The 17,794-nt window shown below is 41.2% G+C and overlaps 1 protein-coding gene across 1 annotated transcript in view; it reads right to left on the minus strand.

The window, feature by feature from the left end:
• Positions 1–3,234: 3,234 nt before the first annotated feature.
• The window catches only part of lg10h15orf61 (linkage group 10 C15orf61 homolog), a 51,965-nt gene continuing 37,405 nt past the window's right edge, over positions 3,235–17,794 (minus strand). Inside the window, exon 3 of the mRNA XM_062061093.1 lies at positions 3,235–4,071. Coding sequence (XP_061917077.1) covers positions 3,902–4,071 — 170 coding nt within the window. The 3' untranslated portion in view covers positions 3,235–3,901. The remainder of the gene's footprint in view (positions 4,072–17,794) is intronic.

A 17,794-nucleotide genomic window follows, 5' to 3' on the forward strand; every position in this document is an offset into this window, starting at 1 on the left:
TCCGGCGTTACTCACCAACCTGCTCTGACTCGTATTTAAATGTCAAGGCCAGTTAACCGATGCTCAGAAAGACAATTCAGTTCTAAATGCTTTGTGGAGGTCGACGGAAAAAGAACTGGATAGATCATCGGATAATAAATGGCCGCTAATTCTGTTTGACGCACACCACTGAAGACAAACGGATAAGATTTGAAGTAAACGACTTGTTTTCTCTGGGTATTTTAGAAATGGAAGAGAAAGACACCATTTCTAAGAAGAAACACCTTCTACATTGTACCCATTCAACTGGAGGCCCGGGGGTCAAATTTGGCCCTGGACTGTTGAACAACTCAAGCTGTACATCAATCAATCAATCAATCAGTCTATATAGCCCTAAATCACAAGTGTCTCAAAGGGCTGCACAAGCCACAACGACATCCGCGGTACAGAGCCCACATAAGGACAAGGAAAAACTCACAATCCCAATGGGACGTCGATGTGAATGACTATGACAAACCTTGGAGAGGACCGCATATGTGGGTAACCCCCAACCCTCTAGGGGAGACCGGATGCAATGGACGTCGAGTGGGTCGGACATAATATTGTGAAAGTCCAGTCCATAGTGGATCTAACATAATAGTGAGAGTCCAGTCCATAGTGGATCTAACATAATAGTGAGAGTCCAGTCCATAGTGGCTCTAACATAATAGTGAGAGTCCAGTCCATAGTGGATCTAACATAATAGTGAGAGTCCAGTCCATAGTGGATCTAACATAATAGTGAGAGTCCAGTCCATAGTGGCTCTAACATAATAGTGAGAGTCCAGTCCATAGTGGATCTAACATAATAGTGAGAGTCCAGTCCATAGTGGATCTAACATAATAGTCAGAGTCCAGTCCATAGTAGATCTAACATAATAGTGAGAGTCCAGTCCATAGTGGATCTAACATAATAGTGTGAATGTCCAGTCCATAGTGGATCTAACATAATAGTGAGAGTCCAGTCCATAGTGGATCTAACATAATAGTGTGAGAGTCCAGTCCATAGTGGATCTAACATAATAGTGAGAGTCCAGTCTATAGTGGATCTAACATAATAGTGTGAGAGTCCAGTCCATACTGGATCTAACATAATAGTGTGAGAGTCCAGTCCAGAGTGGATCTATCATGATAATGAGAGTCCAGTCCATAGTGGATCTAACATAATAGTGTGAAAGTCCAGTTCATAGTGGATCTAACATAATAGTGTGAGAGTCCAGTCCATAGTGGATCTAACATAATAGTGAGAGTCCAGTCCATAGTGGATCTAACATAATAGTGTGAGAGTCCAGTCCATAGTGGATCTAACATAATATTGTGAGAGTCCAGTCCATAGTGGATCTAACATAATAGTGAGAGTCCAGTCCATAGTGGATCTAACATAATATTGTGAGAATCCAGTCCATAGTAGATCTAACATAATAGTGTGAAAGTCCAGTTCATAGTGGATCTAACATAATAGTGTGAGAGTCCAGTCCATAGTGGATCTAACATAATAGTGAGTGTCCAGTCCATAGTGGATCTAACATAATAGTGTGAGAGTCCAGTCCATAGTGGATCTAACATAATAGTGAAAGTCCAGTCCATAGTGGATCTAACATAATAGTGAAAGTCCAGTCCATAGTGGATCTAACATAATAGTGAGAGTCCAGTCCATAGTGGATCTAACATAATAATGAGAGTCCAGTCCATAGTGGGGCCAGCAGGAGACCATCCCGAGCGGAGACAGGTCAGCAACGCAGAGATGTCCCCAACCGATGCACAGGCGAGCGGTCCACCCCGGGTCCCGACTCTGGACAGCCAGCACTTCATCCATGGCCACCGGACCTGTGCTCCCCCTCCACAAGGGAGAGGGGGGGCAGAAGAGAAAAGAAAAAAAACGGCAGATCAACTGGTCTGAAAAGGGGGTCTATTTAAAGACTAGAGTATACAAATGAGTTTTAAGTTGGGACTTAAATGCTTCTACTGAGGTAGCATCTCTAACTGTTACCGGGAGGGCATTCCATAGTACTGGAGCCCCAATAGAAAATGCTCTGTAGCCCGAAGACTTTTTTTGGGCTCTGGTAATCACTAATAAGCCGGAGTTCTTTAAACGCAGATTTCTTGCCGGGACATATGGTACAATACAATCATCAAGATAGGATGGAGCTAGACCGTGTAGTATTTTATACTTAAGTAGTAAAAGCTTAAAGGAAAAGCTCCTGTAAAAGTTACTGCGGTGGAAACGGGCCTAATGGTCATTGTTGAAAATGACTGGCCTGTGGTCTAAGTACTCTAGGATTGGGTGATGTCCATGTGTGCCCAGGTGTATGATGTGACTCTTGGTGTCACCCCTGGCCTAGCCTTTTTACCATAAGGTCCTTAAAAACATTAGAACGCTCGTGCCCTGTGGTCCTTAGCTTTCGGGAAACATCTTAGTTAAAAATCCCTGGCCTACAAATTTTCTACAGACGCACAGACCATGGTTTGACCTAAGTAAGTTGAACATTTCTAAGAGTTTATCATTGTAAATCATACAACATTCTTCCACCCTGGGCCATGTGTTGTTAGGTGCATGGTACAATGTGTAGCCATTTCTGGAAAACAGCAGCAAATTATTGCGAGTGTTCAAGGCGTGACAGCCGTGATTGATTGTTGTGCAGACACTGTGTTGATTGTTGCCTGTTGTTTCAGTCCTATGTCTCCCAGCAGCCATTGCTCTCATCGCCCCCCGACACAGACCCTCCCAACCGCTGATGAGTAATTACTGAGTTCATTAGCCGCACTAAGGGTCTAAGGATGTATTACACTAAGATTTGTCATCAACTCTTCTCACTTCTTTGGATTTCTTTTGAGTGGCATCATTCGTCTTTCAAGCAAATTAGTTTTTCTCTTAAAGGGGAACTGCATTTGTATTCATTTTATCCTTCACAATCCCCATGTGAGACAAAAGCATGTACATCTGTCACTTTTTGTGTGTAGTCTAACTAATAACATTAATAATAATAATAGATTTTATTTGTAAAAAGCACTTTGCATTGAGTAAACAACCTCAAAGTGCTACAGTGTATTAAAAAAATAAAAAAATTAAAAGATAACAAAAAATAAATACAAATAAAAACTAAAACAGCCTAATAGCTAAAACTAGTATGCATATATCTAAAAAAAGGCTTTTTTAAAAAGAAGGGTTTTTAAGCCTTTTTAAAAGCATCCACAGTCTGTGGTGCCCTCAGGTGGTCAGGGAGAGCGTTCCACAGACTGGGAGCGGCGGAGCAGAAAGCCCGGTCTCCCATTGTTCGTAGCTTTGTCTTTGGAAGTTGGAGGAGGCTAGCCTGTCCGGAGCGGAGGTGTCGTGTGGATGGAGGATTTGGGGGTGAGTAGTTCTTTGAGGTAGAGGGGGGCATTTCCATGGAGGCACTGGTGGGTTAGTAGGGATACTTTGTATTCAATTCTGAGTGGAACAGGAAGCCAGTGAAGGGATTTGAGAGTTGGTGTGCTATGGTCCTATTTCCGCACTCTCATCCGGATCCTAGCAGCACTATTCTGTATGTATTGCAGTTTCTGGATGTTCTTGCTGGGGATCCCCACAAGAAGTGCGTTGCAGTAGTCTAGCCTGGAGGAGACAAAGGCGTGGACAAGCTTCTCGGCATCAGAGAGAGTGAGTGAGGGGCGGAGTTTAGCAACGTTCCTGAGGTGGTAGACTAGTTAAAGAACGCTAGCAAGAGGTGGCTAACAATGTAGGCAATGGGGATTCGATCTCATCATCATCGGCGGTCACTCGAACGAGTATGACGATCCTCCTGGTAGGGGTGTATCCCTTTATGGAGGATGCCTGTGCGTGACTTTTTTTTACATGGGGAGACTGGTGCACAGAGAGTCACCACACGATCCTTGACAGAATCGGGTCAGGGTCCAGTGGCATGGAGTCCAAGACGACTGGGGACCCTTTTCTGCTGCAGCCTTCTTCCGCCATCGCAGCTGTTGTGGTAGTTCTTAAATCTACCGTCTTCCGCCTGCTCCGCCGTTGAGGTCTTCACCGTGTCCCTGGCTAGGGGGCAGTCAGGTACTTGGCCACCTGGGGTAACAGTGGAAAAGGGGGTAACCTCCTAGTGCCCCAAGACCCCATAGAGGCCGGATGCACTTCAATGTCATGCCCAGGACACGGATTCGAACTACACCACCTATAAAACCCTTGAAAAATCCTTCAACAACGTTTTATAAACCGGCTGTAGTTATATAAATAATGGAGTAAAAACCCCACTAATATTGCAATGTAATATTTACTGTATTTATTTTCGGCATTTCCGTAACTTTTTTGGGGGTAGGGGGGGGACATAGATATTACAAAGCACACCGCAACGTTCGATATTTCCTTCAACAATAACAACTACTATTAATCATGGCAGACTTCATGAGAGCCAACGACGACTACTTTGGGACAAATGACGATCCAGAACCTTGTATATTTAAGCCTGTAAATACAGAGGATGAGCTAAAAGTTAGGCATCGTGTAACAGTATTGCTAAGTGCTAAACAAGAAATACAAACTGCCAACATGTTGAAACAATCATATATCATACAATGTCTGACTGGGATGCTGACTGATGGGATGTTTATATCTTTCAGCACAAGACTTCCCCATTTAGATGATGAATCCATCATATGTCCTCACTCTACAGGTAATGAAAATGGTTGGGTGCAAACAAACATGTTGTCGCGTCTCCCTCGCAGTGTCCTCGGGTTGAATTTCAAAGTTGGCTAACGTCTCACCTTATGGTCAGGTGTGATTCACTACAATAGTCTAACAGCTGCTGATGGTGAGGCAAGCAAGGTTTACTGTTAAAAGAAATGTGGCAATAGTCCATACTTGCCAACCTTGAGACCTCCGATACCGGGAGTTGGAGGGTGGGGGGCGTGGTCGGGGTGGGGCAGGGGCGTGGTTGGGGGCGTGGTTAAGAGGGGAATATATTTAAGCTAGAATTCACCAACTCAAGTATTTCATATATATATATATATATATGTATATATATGAAATACTTGACTTTCAGTGAATTCTAGCTATATATAAATATATATATTTATTTTATTATACATATAAATAGAAGAAATACTTGAATTTCAGTGTTCTGGAGGCTATCCAGTAGATGGAAGTATTGTCCTGTTTAAGACACAACATTGCTGTTTACGGCAGAAGAACTGCTTTACGGTAGACTAAACGTGACTGCTGTTGTTGTGTGTTGTTACCGCGCTGGGAGGACGTTAATGAAACTGCCTAACAATAAACCCACATAAGAAACCAAGAACTCGCCCTCGATCATTCTACAGTTATGACGTCATTGGGCAGGCAAGCTGTTTATATTGTGGGAAAGCGGACGTGAGAACAGGCTGTCCCCACTCAGGTCCGCATTGAGCTGGAGGGGGCGTGATCCAGCTCCGGCTGAATACCGGGAGTTTGTCGGGAGAAAATTTCTGCCGGGAGGTTATCGGGAGAGGCGCTGAATACCGGGAGTCTCCCGCTAAAAACGGGAGGGTTGGCAAGTATGCAATAGTCTACATTGAAATACTTCACATACCAGACTGCCGGGTATGGATACACTTCCAGGTCAGAGGTGAGTATGACGTAATATATGCGCGGCTGCCATTTCCCGCACATGCGTACTAGGTCGCGTTGCACCCGCGGACGGAGGGGGTAGGGGGTCTTAAAGGCCTACTGAAACCCACTACTACCGACCACGCAGTCTGATAGTTTATATATCAATGATGAAATCTTAACATTGCAACACATGCCAATACGGCCGGGTTAACTTATAAAGTGACATTTTAAATTTGCCGCTAAACTTCCGGTTCGAAACGCCTCTGAGGATGACGTATGCGCGTGACGTAGCCCGGGGAACAGAGGTATGCCTTCCCCATTGAATACAATACAAAAAAGCTCTGTTTTCATTTCATAATTCCACAGTATTCTGGACATCTGTGTTCGTGAATCTGTTGCAATTATGTTCATTGCATTATGGAGAAAGAAGCTGAGCAAGCAAAGAAGAAAGTTGTCGGTGCGAAACGGACGTATTTTTCGAACGAAGTCAGCAACAACAGTACACAGCCGGCGCGTCTTTGTTTACATTCCCGAAAGATGCAGTCAAGATGGAAGAACTCGGATAACAGAGACTCTAACCAGCAGGACTTTTGACTTCGATACACAGACGCCTGTAGAGAACTGGGACAACACAGACTCTTACCAGGATTACTTTGATTTGGATGACAAAGACGCAGACGTGCTACCGTGAGTATGCAGCTTTGGCTTCTAAACATTTGATCGCTTGACCGTATGTGCGCAACTTTTTTTTTGCGTATGTACGTAACTTTTTTAAAATATATAAGCTTTATGAACCTTGGGTTAGGTGAACGGTCTTTTGGGCTGAGTGATTGTGTGTGTTGATCAGGTGTTTGAATTTTATTGGCGTGTTCTATGGAGCTAGGAGCTAGCATAGGAGCTAGGAGTTAGCATAACAAAGACGTAGGTGTTTTTATGCAGGATTAATTTGTGTCATATTAAATATAAGCCTGTTTGTGTTGTGACTAATAGAGTAAATATATGTCTTGTGTTTATTTACTGTTTTAGTCATTCCCAGCTGAATACCAGGTACCGTCAGTATGCAGCCTTGGCTGCTAAACATTTGATAGCTTGACCGTATGTGCGCGTCACGTACGTAACTTTTTAAAAATATATAAGCTTTATGAACATTGGGTTAGGTGAACTGTCTTTTGGGCTGAGTGATTGTGTGTGTTGATCAGGTGTTTGAATTGTATTGGCGTGTTCTATGGAGCTAGGAGCTAGCAGAGGAGCTAGGAGCTAGCGTAACAAACACGCAGGTGTTTTTATGCAGGATTAATTTGTGGCATATTAAATATAAGCCAGGTTGTGTTGTGGCTAATAGAGTATATATATGTCTTGTGTTTATTTACTGTTGTAGTCATTCCCAGCTGAATATCAGGTACCGTGAGTATGCAGCCTTGGCTGCTAAACATTTGATAGCTTGACCGTATGTGCGCGTCACGTACGTAACTTTTTAAAAATATATAAGCTTTATGAACCTTGGGTTAGGTGAACGGTCTTTTGGGCTGAGTGATTGTGTGTGTTGATCAGGTGTTTGAATTGTATTGGCGCGTTCTATGGAGCTAGGAGCTAGCAGAGGAGCTAGGAGCTAGCATAACAAACACTGAGGTGTTTTTATGCAGGAGTAATTTGTGGCATATTAAATATAAGCCGGGTTGTGTTGTGGCTAATAGAGTATATACTCTATATGTCTTGTGTTTATTTACTGTTGTAGTCATTCCCAGCTGAATATCAGGTCACCCCCGGCTCTCACAGCATCTTCCCTATCTGAATAGCTTCAACTCCCCACTAGTCCTTCACTTGCACTTTACTCATCCACAAATCTCTCATCCTCGCTCAAATTAATGGGGAAATTGTCGCTTTCTCGGTCCGAATCTCTCTCACTTCATGCGGCCATCATTGTAAACAATAGGGAACTTTGCATATATGTTCAATTGACTACGTCACGCTACTTCCGGTAGGGGCAAGCCTTTTTTTATCAGATACCAAAAGTTGCGATCTTTATCGTCGTTGTTCTATACTAAATCCTTTCAGCAAAAATATGGCAATATCGCGAAATGATCAAGTATGACACATAGAATAGATCTGCTATCCCCGTTTAAATAAAAAAAAATCATTTCAGTAGGCCTTTAAACCATTGTGTGTGTGTGGACAGGGATAAGGTTAAGTGGGTTATACCCTGTATAACTTTAGCCGTCTTAGTGTAGAGGCCTCCTAACTCCTGTTATTTGTTGGAGCTAAATTGTAGAGTCTTTTAGGAATGGTGGAAAGGACAGTGTTGTATGTGGGGGACAGGTGGTGTCTCCCACATACAACTAATGTTGTTCATGAGGTATGCTTTTGTTTTTACGTCGGATGAAAAGAGCACAGCTCCCTCGCCCCCATTCTCAGCACATTCTACAGAGGCACTATAGAGAGCCTGCTGACCAACTGCATCTCTGTCTGGACTGGAGCCTGCAGTGCCTCAGACTGGAAGTCTCTCCAGAGAGTGGTGAGGACGGCGGAAAAGATCATCAGGACTCTTGTTACTCCTATCCGGGAGATCGCAAAAAGCTGCTGCCTGACCAGGGTTCAGAAAATCTGTAGAGACTCCTCCCACCCCCACCAAGGACTGTTTTCACTGCTGGACTCTAGAAAGAGGTTCCGCAGCCTCCCTAGCAGAACCTCCAGGTTCTGTAACAGCTTCTTCCCTCATGCTAGGTTCACACCAGCGGCGCTTTGACGGTGCTTTAAAGCGGCATGCAAAGCGGCGTTAAAGCGTAACAAAGCGTAACAAAGCGTGATTAAAGCGTGAGGGTCGTAATGGATCGTGGGAAAGCTTGTTGTGAAGCGGGACATGCGGCAAGTTCGCCACAAATTTTTAAACGGTTTAAAAAAATTGGGCGCTCTGTCAAGAATGGATTCAGCGCCGAGAGCGTATCAAAGCGTGACAAACCCTGACAAAGCTTGACTCAAAGCGTAGGAAAGCTTAACAGATCTTGGTTCAAAGCGCGGACCCCAGTCTACAACTACAAATAGGAAGTGACTGTGATATTGACTAGTGACATTGAAACTTTATGTAAAACCAACACAGGATTAATCCATTCTCTTTTGCATCATTGCCTTTTTTATATGATGATCATTGTTTCTGTACTTCTGTTAGAGTTTGCTGTTTGATGTTACAGTTTGACATTACTGTCTATAATTTTTCTGTATGAAAATGTAAACAAAAATGGTTCTTAACTTTCTACTTTGTGGACTATGTTGATCCACTCTCTTGTATCATCTCATACAACATAATGTACCCTTTGTCATATGAACCCCACATTATGTAACCTGATTGGTGAACAGTGATACTATTTGTGCTTTTTTGTTTGGTCAAGTTTGTTGCTTGCTGTACATGTTGATAACATCTTCCTTAATAATAAAGAGAATATGTTACGTTTAAAAGAAATGCCTTTTATTATTGTCAACTAGCAGAAGAAATGAAAGATAGATATTTATGAAGATGACAAAGAAATAAAAGAAATGAAGATATAAAACATAATAAATAATAAATAATAAACATAATATAATGGGAAAAAAAGAGAAATTGAAAAAATAAATGAATATAAAAAATGTGTGGAAAACAGTATACTGAGTTTTTCAATTTTTTTTTACTTATTTGTTTATCATATTTCTCTTTTTTGATACATTATGTGTTTTATCCTGTATATAATAAAACAAAAAGAGAAATCAAATAAATAGATAAATCTAAAAAAATGTGGGGAAAACTTAGTATACTGGGTTTTTCACTTTTTTTTTTAACTTATTTGTTTATCATATTTCTCTTTTTTATTACACTATGTGTTTTATCCTGTATATAATACAACAAAAAGAAAAATCTAATAAATAGATAAATCTAAAAAAATGTGGGGAAAACTTAGTATACTGAGTTTTTCACATTTTTTTCTTATTTTTGTTGTAACAATGCACAACAGAGCTTGATAATTGTGTCAGAGCCTGATTTAAAGCGTCAGGATCGCATCAAAGCGTAATAAAGTTCAATAAAGCGTAATAAAACGTATCAAAGCGTGATTCAAAGTGTATCAAAGCGGGATCAAAGCGGCATCAAATCGTGAGGAACGGTAACAAAGCGGCAAATAATTCGTATCAGAGCATATCAGAGCGTATCAAAGCACAACATTACTTCGGAGATCGGGATATTCGTGGAAAAATTGACAAAAATGACGGCGCTTTGCTCGCCGCTTTAAAGCGCGACAAGCGCCGTTGGTGTGAACCAGGCATCAGGCAATAGGATTCTTGAACGCATCATAATAATCCCCTCAATCCCCCCCCCCCAAAACTGATTAACTTGCTGGACTATAAAGACAATATAACATACATCCGTAAACATGAATGCATATGCAAAAGTGAAATATATTTATCTGTACAGTAATCTATTTATTTATATCTGCACCTTATTGCTCTTTTATCCTGCACTACAACGAGCTAATGCAACGAAATGTCGTTCTTATCTGTACTGTAAAGTTCAAATTTGAATGACAATAAAGGAAGTCTAAGTCCATGTCTACATTAAGTCGTTTAACCCTTTAGACGAATAATTATTTAGCCTAAGCCCCGTGTCAGCCACACTAAACCAGCGTTTAAGGTCCCCCTCCTCAGACAAATTTTTACACGGTTAAGTGCTCCGTGTATTTCTTGAATCTCCGGCACTTAGCTTTCTATGGACTCATCGGTCGTTTACAAACTGAAGTGACGCCAGAAAGACTGCGCCCCACACAGGAAGTGACATCAGAAAGAATGCGTTACAGCCAGCTTCATAATAAAGGGGTTTCGTAACTCGGAGGTAAGCGCTGGAAATATGGAGGCGAGTCATCCAGACATGCCCGTGTTTCTCCTTCCTCTACATCAGTGGTTCTTAACCTTGTTGGAGGTACCAAACCCCACCAGTTTCATATGTGCATTCACTGAGCCCTTCTTTAGTGAAAAATAAAAATAAAACATTTTCAAATTCAAGACAAAGTTATATGTTTTTTTTAGTGGTGCACAAAATGAACTCTGCATGAACATCACCTTGTTCAAAGAACAAAACCAACACAGTGCATAAACTCACGACAAATTACACACCTGCAAATCAGATGGAAAATTAGAGGGAACATTGTTTGGGGGTATCCATAATACGCCGATAGGGAGAAGTTTTTATTTACATGATGAGTCGGATGTGTCATGACCTCTGCGGCGGAGGATCCGCCGTACCCCTGAGGCCGACTCACCGAACCCCTAGGGTTCGATCGAACCCAGGTTAAGAACCACTGCACTACATGTACAGACGCTTGTGGAAATCACACATGAATACCTTAAGAGAAAGCGATTGCAGCTATTTGGGATACAACACTTCTCAGACGGCGAGAGAACTTTCGAATGTCCAGGTCAGCTGTAATTCTACTTAGCGAAAAACTTTGTCCATTTGTCGAAGGAGAGACAACGAGAATGCGGGCTCCCGTGGATGTGATAAAAAAAAGTAGCGTGTGCTTTGTATTACCTGGCCGTCGAGGGGAAACTATGGAAAATGGCGAATGCTTTTGGACTGGCAAAGCAGACTGTAGGGACGATGTTCGAAACCGGTTCTCCCGGTTGTTCGATAAAAAAAGAACCAATTCCATGGACTCAAATCCCTTTTTGAGAACCGGTTCCCGTTATCGAGACCACTATAGTAAAGAAAAAGAGTTGGTTTTTTATTCGAATCCCTGGGAACGAATCCCGTCCCACAGGAAATGCCCTGTAGCACGTCCCAGGAAATGACGTAGCTCAGTCATTAGGCGGCAGATACAGAAAGCAGCAACAACAATGGACCGGAAAAAACGCCTCAAGGCATGGCTTCATTTTACAAAAAAATACGAGGAGGAAACGGCTATCTGCAATTATTGCCAGGCTTCGCTCTCATGTAAGGGGGGAAGTACAACAAGCATGTTGAAACATGTTCAGGCTGCACATAACCTGAAGGTTAGAGAAAGGTGTCGTGGAGAAGCAGCGACGAAGCACGCCCCTCTTCAACCTGCAGCGCCAATTCCAGTGATAGTGCTGGTGAGTAACTAACGTTAACTGTTGCCGGTTAATTTCCATATCTGCTCACTCATAGCCTCCAGGATTGCAATAATGTTAGCTGGACTAACGTTACCTAAGCATTGTCAATGGCTAACGGTAACGTTAACGTTAGCCTTTTTGTATGTGTCTGATAACGTTAACGTTATCTTGTAGCCTACACCAGTGGTCCCCAACCACCGGACCGCGGCCCGGTACCGGTCCGTGGATCGATTGGTACCGGGCCGCACAAAAAAAAAGAAGTTTTTTTTAATTAAATCAACATAAAAAACACAAGATACACTTAATTAGTGCACCAACCCAAAAAACCTCCCTCCCCCATTCACACGCATTCACACAAAAGAGTTGTTTCTTTCTGTTATTAATATTTCTGGTTCCTACATTATATATCAATATACAGGTATATCAATACAGTCTGCAGGGATACAGTCCGTAAGCACACATGATTGTATTTGTTTATGACAAAAAAAATAAAAAATACCATACCATGGGTAACAACAGTCAATATTTTTTATTTATTTATTTTTTATTTTTTTAGGGGGGGTAACAACAGTCAATATTTATAATTTTTTTCTTTTTCTTATAAAATAAAAGTGAGCTTTTGTTAAACCAAATATTGTGTTTTATTCCATATACAACAACCTATCTGGATTCGATAAGAGAATCGATAAGGAATCGGTTCGATAAGAGGATTCGATAATGGGCTCGAACTCGATAATTTGTTATCAAACATCATCCCTAGCAGACAGCAGGGCCGGCCCGTTGCATAGGCCGTATAGGCAAATGCTAAGGGCGCCGTCCATCAGGGGGCGCCACGCCAGTGCCACAAATGTTGGAGAAAAAAAAAAAAAAAGTTGGTGCTATTATTTCTAAATACAAAAAATAATCCCACGTTAATTAAAATGCAAAGTAAAGCCTATTTAATAGAAATATTATTTGTTACAACATTACGCCCCCCCCCCCCCCCCCTCCCTTCCTGTATCATGACTTTTTTTGGACGTCACCACATCAAAAAATCAACACAAGATGTCAAAACGGCCAAAACTGTCAGGTGCCCAGGGAATAGAACAGAAGAGGAGGATAAACGAGAAAAAGACAGAGGTAGCAGGTAGGTAACGTTAGCCTACATGAAATTATTTGTCTGTTACAGAATGTGATAGTAAACTGGCTTTTTAGCATTAAGCTAATGTTACATGATTCGGCAATTGCTAATCAATAAATAGCTAGTTCTGTTTTAACGTCGGGTTAATATTGTGGAGGGGGCTAAATTGTTATGAAAAATAATAATGTAACGTTAGGTAATTACAGTACTCCCACCTTACATTCCTCAGGGACATTTGTATTAGATCTTTTAAGCAGGTATTTTTTCTTTACATTGTTATTGCGTTCTGGTTAGCTAATGTTTGCCCTGCAGGTAATAGTCACTTTTCCACCCCTTTATATATTAGGTATAGTTGTAAGCCTAGTTGTTCAAGTGCACATCATTAATGTTAATAAAGCAATATCACATGAGAGGGAATGCTGTTTTTTAATTTGAGCACTGCTGTGATTCGGTTAAAGATAATCATAACATAACATTCTCATATAATATGTTAATTTGCTTTCTTTAAGTAAAAAAAAAGGTCAAAGACAAAGCTATTCGGTTTCTTGTGAGTATATACACTTCACTGCCGATGTGGGGGGGCGCCACCTAAAATCTTGCCTAGGGCGCCAGATTGGTTAGGGCCAGGCCTGGCAGACAGTATCAGTTATTGTCCGCCATGTATGTCGCGGACTCAACGTCTAGGTCCAGAGTATATAAAGTCACCAAAAAGGAATGGACAATGAAGGTGAAGGCAAAAGAGTGAGGAGTGTCCTGACCAGATATCTAGATCCCTAGATTGATTGATGTAAAATGTTCTTTATCACATTGTTTACATGTCTAATAGAGATGTGATTAATTTATGATGTCTCAGGTGTGATTCACTACAATAGGGCCCCACAGCACACTGGATTCCAGTTCATTGAAATACCACAACACTGGATATTGTTCAGATAAGTTACATTGAAGAACTTGCACACAAAGCAATGCGCGCATGCGTATTAGGTCACGTTACGCCGGCGGACGGAGGTGGGGAGGGGGTCTTAAACGGTGGCATTGTTGTGTGTGGATAAGGATTAGGTTAGGTGGGATTTACCCTGGATAACCTTAGTGTAAACGGGGCCTAAGTCTAAGGAGGGAATACCAAAGCAGCAACCCAACATAACCTCTCCTAATTGGACTGGTTGTTAAAAAAAATCTAAAGTATCTTGCCAATGGACCGAAAGTAACATCACGGCAAAATACTTAATTACACAAGCCTTCCTACTTCCACTGATCCTTTCCCCATCACTGGTCTGAAGCCAAAGAGCCAAAAGCTACGGCAATGTCCAAGTAATTTGTCTTTAATAGGAAAATTGTTACTTATCGATCGGCACTTTGTAAAGCCTTCCAGCAATACTCCAATCACCTCGGCTGTCAAAACCATAGAAATACACTCTTGCTCCTTTGCGATTTGATGGCGCAGCGATTCCCATTACTGGCTCAATTCCAACGTTAATTACCTCCAACGTACCATTATCTCCCTCCAAAGAGTCTTGCCCAGACCGCCGCTGTACCACCAGAGGACGGCGGGGGGTAAGAACGATAGTTGGAGCCGTGCTTTGCCTCCGACTCCAGCTTGTTTGGCCATTAGGCAGCGTGATGGGCTTTCCTTTTCCGGATCATTTCCCGTGGTCAGAATAGCATAAAACAGCATTTTTGGTTCAATAGCAGAGACTTCAACTGAATAATCACGAGGGTGAAACTGTAACTATTAGAGAGGCACCTCTGGGATAACCATACATAACAGGGGTGTCAAAAACACTGTAGGATTTCTGGAGGGCAAAGTGTTTAAAGTGTATGCTGTTGGCTCTTGCTCCAACATCTGCTTTTAATTACTCAATTAGCGCAATCATTTAGCCTGCTTGACATTCATCCAAATGGCAAATCATAGCCGGAAGTTGCTCCGTTTTAGCAGAGCGTTAAGGGGAGTCATGAAAAATGCATACACGATAATGTCTATGGATACTTAACTAATTGAACCAATTAAAGGGAGGGAGGCGGTTGGGGAAAGAACAGGCTGGGTATCGCCCTCTGGGAGGAGGCTTTGACACCTCTGATCTACGGCCTCCCTGCTACATATTCAAGGATGCAGGCCTGGGGTCATATTTCCACACACAAAAGATGTCTGACTGCAGTCATACGACGTCGCGCCAGCAAGTCATCTAACAGTCTGAAGGCCGTGCAGCACATCACATCAGCTCGCCATTGTGGAAAACATTCCTTTATTAACAATGGATTAGGGTTGTACGGTATACCGGTATTAGTATAGTACCACGATACTAATACAGGTCCAGATGGAGGCAGATCGTCGAAGCCTTATGTCCCGTCAGGGAAGTAGAGGATTAAAAGCCTACTGAAAGCCACTACTACCGACCACGCAGTCTGATAGTTTATATATCAATGATGAAATCTTAACATTGCAACACATGCCAATACGGCCGGGTTAACTTATAAAGTGCAATTTTAAATTTCCCACGAAACTTCCGGTTGAAAACGTCTATGTATGATGACGTATGCGCGTGACGTCAATGGTTGAAACGGAAGTATTGGTACACCATTGTATCCAACACAAAAAGCTCGGTTTTCATCGCAAAATTCCACAGTATTCTGGACATCTGTGTTGGTGAATCTTTTGCAATTTGTTTAATGAACAATGAAGACTGCAAAGAAGAAAGCTGTAGGTGGGATCGGTGTATTAGCGGCTGGCTGCAGCAACACAACCAGGAGGACTTTGACTTTGATAGCAGACGCGCTATCCGACGCTAGCCGCCGACCGCACGGATGATCGGGTGAAGTCCTTCGTCGCTCCGTCGATCGCTGGAACGCAGGTGAGCACGGGTGTTGATGAGCAGATGATATTTGCAGCGCAACACAACATAAACACTACAGAACAAATTCCCAGAATTCCCTGCAGCACCAACTCTTCCGGGAAGCTACAATATAAACAAACGCCATTGGTGGATCTACACCTATGATGATACCAAGTACAAGAGCTATCTAGTCGACACTAATATGATTACATCGATATTTTTTAGCATCACAAAATGTTCCTTTGTTTTTTTTTAAAGTGTATTTTGTTTATAAACTAAGGAAATACGCCCCTGGACACAAGAGGACTTTGAATATATGACCAATGTATGATCCTGTAACGACTTGGTATGATCCTGTAACGACTTGGTATAGGAATGATACCCAAATTTGTGGTATCATCCAAAACTAATGTAAAGTATCAAAGAAGAGAAGAATAAGTGATTATTACATTTTAACAGAAGTGTAGATAGAACATGTTAAAAGAGAAAGTAAGCAGATATTAACAGTAAATGAACAAGTAGATTAATAATTCATTTTCTACCAATTGTCCTTAATAATTTTGACAAAATAATAGGTAGATAAATGACACAATATGTTACTGCATATGTCAGCAGCTAAATTAGGAGCTTTTGTTTGTTTACTTACTACTTCATAATTATGACTTTCCATCTAATATTTTTGACTTTTTATTGCATCATTTAGATTTTTCCAGGAAAGGAAAGCGATACAAAAGTCGATTCATCATAGGAGGAAACTTCGCCTTTTTGTTGTGCTGCTGTCTTTTTCAGCAGCGTGCAATCATTTGTTGCCACAAAACCAAACCCCTGACAACACTTTTCCTTTCTTTGGAGCAAACGGGTCACTTTGTTTGTGTTAGCATTAGCCGTGTTTTGCTAGGCACGCAAATATCCGCTAGAAGAAGGGAAGGCACTAAAATATCCCGGAGAAAACTTTTCATGTCATAATTATGACTTTCCATATCATATTTTCGACTTTTTATCTAATAATTTAGATTTTTCTATCTCAATTTTGACTTTTTTAATATCTCCTGATGGCTGTTTGTCTCGTAATTTTGACTTTTTCTCTTATTGGTTTAACTTTTTTTCCTCACAATTTGGAATTTCATATCTCGTATATCTTTCTTTTCTCATAAGTTCAAAATTGTATCCCACAATTATAACTTTTTACTTCATAATTATGACTTTCCATCTCATATTTTTAACTTTTTATTGCATAATTTAGATTTTTCTATCTCAATTGTGACTTTTTTCATCTCATGATGGCTACTTATCTCATATTTTTTACTTTTTATCTCATTTTTTAATTTTTTTTTTCTCTCAATTTGGGAATTTCTAATCTCATAATGACTAATTATCTTGAAACTTTGATTTTTTTTTCATCCCACCATTGTGACTGTTTAGCTCATAATTATGATTTTCTATGTCATATTTAAGACTTTTTATCTCACAAATTTGATGTTTTTTAATCAACATTTTTTTTTTACCTGATGTGGGCTCTGAACCGAGGATGTCGTTGTGGCTTGTGCAGCCCTTTGAGACACTTGTGATTTAGGGCTATATAAATAAACATTCATACTTACTACTAAAAGACAAGTTGTCTTGTATGTTCACTATTTTATTTAAGGACAAACTTGCAATAAGAAACATATGTTTAATGTACCCTAAGATTGTTTTGTTAAAATAAAGCCAATATTGACATTTTTTGTGGTCCCCTTTATTTAGAAAAGTACCGAAATACATTTTGGTAACGGTACCGGTACCAAAATATTGGTATCGAGACGACACTACAATGGACGGACTTTCCATCATATTACCAATATGCAATTTCAAATCGTCCATTGACTTTGGTAAAGCTTAGATGAAACGCTGCGTCTGGTAGACATACTGGTCCACCACAAAATAAAAAGAATGATGGTATCCCTGCGGTGGTGATTTCCTGCATGCTCTGGATGCATAAATAAACATAGGCATAAATACACAGAGGACACTGACTGGAACTAGCCGGCCTAGTGGGGCAGCTGTTATTAAAAGGGCTATTTATCATTGTCACCCCTCTTAAGGTCCGTCCCTCTCTGCCCTCCGGCGATGTCACTGCGCGCCACACAGGAACAATGTGGCTCATCCCGGCAAACCCGCAGAATATGGA

Source organism: Entelurus aequoreus, linkage group LG10 (assembly GCF_033978785.1).
Source record: "Entelurus aequoreus isolate RoL-2023_Sb linkage group LG10, RoL_Eaeq_v1.1, whole genome shotgun sequence".
In the NCBI taxonomy this organism is placed as follows: domain Eukaryota; kingdom Metazoa; phylum Chordata; class Actinopteri; order Syngnathiformes; family Syngnathidae; genus Entelurus; species Entelurus aequoreus.